The sequence below is a fragment of the Aplidium turbinatum genome, chromosome 13 (assembly GCF_918807975.1).
Source record: "Aplidium turbinatum chromosome 13, kaAplTurb1.1, whole genome shotgun sequence".
NCBI lineage: Eukaryota > Metazoa > Chordata > Ascidiacea > Aplousobranchia > Polyclinidae > Aplidium > Aplidium turbinatum.
The window spans coordinates 22,000,801-22,004,529 of NC_137484.1; the positions used below are offsets into that span (position 1 = coordinate 22,000,801).

The 3,729-nt window shown below is 39.3% G+C and overlaps 1 protein-coding gene across 1 annotated transcript; it reads right to left on the minus strand.

The window, feature by feature from the left end:
• Window positions 1–1,258: 1,258 nt before the first annotated feature.
• LOC145781745 (protein FAM200B-like) lies at window positions 1,259–3,094 on the minus strand. The gene is made up of 2 exons (XM_082593414.1): window positions 1,988–3,094; window positions 1,259–1,585 (listed from the first exon to the last, which is right to left on the minus strand). The coding sequence occupies exons 1-2, from the start codon at window positions 3,092–3,094 to the stop codon at window positions 1,259–1,261; spliced, it is 1,434 nt and encodes a 477-aa protein (XP_082449540.1).
• Between the last annotated feature and the right edge of the window lie 635 nt (window positions 3,095–3,729).

The following is a 3,729-nucleotide window of genomic DNA, read 5'->3' on the forward strand; positions in this document are numbered from 1 at the left end:
TAACATTTCCAATCTTAACATTACGCAAAGGAACTCTGGCACAAGCATCATCTTTTGCCAACCGAATCCAGAGAATCATGTGACGTCACATAAAAATCATACAAGAGAAAAAGTGTTTCCTATCGTTGTTAGGCCCACACTTATGACAGTTGTTTTTGCATGAACACAGTCCCTAACCATAATATCTCTCCGATCTTTAGGTGTCAAGCGCAAAAAATCTTTACAATTAGACAAAAACTAATGTTCAGCTTGACCACGTGACGAACAATAAATACATGCCGGTAGATCTCTACGTCTGGCCTCACCACCGCGCGGTGCACCAACAGCAGTCGAGTACTGCGAACTCCCTGACATCACATTATCATAGGGTTTTACCGACGTCTGCCTAACCGGACATGAAGGCAATTTTTCTTTGCCAAACTTTTTAAAATGCTGCGACTCACCAGAATCGCCCATTAGCATAACGCTAAAATCAGTTGACTTGCGCGTTTGCTCCCGTACTACAAAATCGAACAAACTGTGAAAAGTAGGCTCATTAGTGCCACCATACTGATCACCTAAAAAGTCAAGATAGCGTTGTTTAGCATCAAACGGGAGTCGCTTAGCCAAATCCAAAACAAAACGTCCTTTCAATTTATCACACTGACCATAAGCTTGCACGTAAAGCAGACACTGCGACAATTCATTTTTAAACTCTTTCAAATCACTAAAAGAGATCGAAGTCAATTTGCTACCATAGCGGTACTTCCTAATTTCCGGTTCGGCAAAAAGACCTTCACGAACTCCAAAACGTTGGGATAAGCGATCTAACGACATTTCTATCTTGTCTTCCTCTGACAAGCCAGGAGTGTCGCAAACCAAATTAGCAATCGTTTGAGCAGCTGTTCAAACACAAGCTGCTTGTAACTTTAAAAGGCGAAGCTGCCATCAAAGCCGTAACACAATTTTTAAAGAAGATAAATGGCATATCATTACCATCGTAACCAATCAAGGCCGCCTTATCAAAAAACGTCCTACTATTTTGGTATTCAAAAAAGCAATTCTGTTGTTGAGAACTCGATTTAGCGGGAGAAGACAAGCTATATCCCTTAAGGCAGGGTTTCCCAAACTTTTTGGGCAATGGACCCCTATTTGTCAAAGTGTTTTTTCGCGGACCCCAATCTTATGTCGCATCAATTTTCCGCCTAACCAGCGATAAATGTTAATACAAATAAAAATAAGTAACACTGAATCATGTTTATTAATCGAAATGACAACATCAATGGGATGGATGTGATTGCTTCTTACTGCACAACTTGTCAATTCTTGGAGCAATTTGTGACAAGCAAACTCGCAATTCAGAGTCTACGATAAGTCTGGACCGGTATTTTGTCTTCATATTTGTAAGAGCTGAAAATGCTGTCTCACACATGTAGGTAGTGGCAAAAGGTAATAACATTTGGGTAGCCTTTTGTGAGAGCAGTGGATATTCGTTCTCAACACTTAACCAGAAAGATGCAAGAGGCTTTTGATTGAAACTAATCATTAAAGTTCGGTCAGATGACAATTCAGCCAATTCTTCTTCTTTGCGTCCTGACAGATCAGTCTTTGTAACAACAAAAGGGTTTAAAATCCAGTCAAAATTCTCATATGTCTCTTTTAAAAAGTACTTCGTAAAATGTACAGAAAGCAATTCTAAATGTTGTTGAATGTCAGAGAAAATCAAATCTGTATTTATTAAAGGTTTGTTGGCAACGTAGTCACACAGAACAGGAAACATATCCACAACATTTTCATTTATTCTCGTTTTCCATATGTTGAGTTTCTTTGTGAATGCTGTTATTTTGTTTTGACTGAGTAAAATGTTCGCATCTCTTCCCTGAAGTGACAAGTTCAGTTGATTGAGAAGGTTAAAAATATCTGCCAGATATGCAAGTTTCCCAAGCCAAATTTCATCGGCTACTAGTGAAGCTAAGTCCGCATTGTGCGTTCGCAAGAAAATTAAAACCTCCTCTCGCAGTTCAAACAGGCGTTCTACAATCTTTCCTCGCGACAGCCATCTAACTTCCGTATGGAGCAAAAGGCTTGAATGTTCTGAGCCTAGTTCATCGCAAAGTTTCGAAAACATTCGGGACTGCAGTGGGCGAGCTTTGATACAGTTGATAACTTTGACTTCAGACAAAGATTTTCCTAAATGTTTCGCAACAAGCGCTTCGCGATGAATCATGCAGTGCGTTCGTATAATGTTCGGTACTTTTTCCCTGATACGAGCTACAGCCCCGGAGTGCTTGCCGGTCATTGAAGCTGCACCATCGGTACATATAGCCACACATCGTTCCCACGACAGTTCTGATTGTGAAAAGAAATCACAAAGTACGTTGAAAACGTCTAAACCGGTTGTTCTGCATTGCATTTGATGACAAAACATGAAATCTTCTATCATTTCGTCTCCCCATGAATATCTAACATAAACCAAGAGATGTGCTTGGCTGGCAATGTCCGTACTTTCATCCAATTGGATTGAAAAATTAGTTTGATTCAGTCTTTCAAGCAGCTGTGCTTTTATGTCATTCGAAAGTTCATCGATTCTTCTTGAAATCGTGTTGTTCGACAATGGAATTTCTTTAAGCTTGGCTGCACATTTGCCGTCCAAAACTACTTCACACATGTCAATTGCTGCTGGAAGAATTAAATTTTCCGCAATTGTGTGAGCTTTCTTGGCTCGAGCCACCCTTAGCGCCACTAAATAAGATGCTTTCATTAATTTTTCGTTCGACACCAAAGATTGTGTAAAAGTTTCTTTTTGCTTTAAATATTCTTTCTTCTTTCTGTCAAAAAAAGCCTGTGGCTTTCCAGCTAGCTCAGGATGTTGAGCCATCAAATGCCGCTTTACCTTGGCTGGTTTCATACATTCATTCGACAATGTTTTGTAGCATATTAAACACTGAGGCTTAGTAACATCTGAAGGACATTCAATAAACCCGAGCTTAAGATACTCCTCATCGTATGTTCGAACTTTTTGTCTCTTCGTCTTCCGGGATGAAACATCCTGAGATTGCTGGGCTTCACATTCCGAATCATTCGACTTATCCTTTCGCTTCAAAAATTTATCCATAAGATTTGAACTATAACACTAAAATTTAAAAACGGAAAAAAAATATCCGTGTCAGTCAGGATATTAGAAAAATCGCAGAGGTGGCACTGCAGCTGACTACCGGTACATGTTTGACAAATTTATTTCAGCACAAACTTTGGCAACAGGCTATCGCTTAGCCTCAATTGTTGTAGGCCTACTGACTTTGTAGACTACCGTACCGGAGAAAAAGCTGCGCAGAAATATATTTGTAAAAAATGTTGTCAGCTGCAGTGCCACCTTTGCCATTCTACTAAAAGTTAACACAAATGAATTATCTGATAACTTCGATTCGTTACTATTTTATCGTCCCTTCGCTACTGATACTCTTATACCTAAACACCGCCCCTTCGCATTGAGTTATTTCTATGTTTTTATCTATTATTTTTATTTTATTTTGAATTATTAAGCTAGGCCTAAGGCCAATTCGAACAAAAATTGAAACTTCAGAACTTCATAACCTTACCACCTATGGGGTTATCTATTTTAATGCTCGGACTGCATAGACCTACAGGTAGCTAACCGAAAAACAGTTTAACCTTGTAGCTATATAGCAAACATTCCCGACTGCTATACACCGTACGTTTAATTGTTGCATCATAAACGCCGAATGCAAT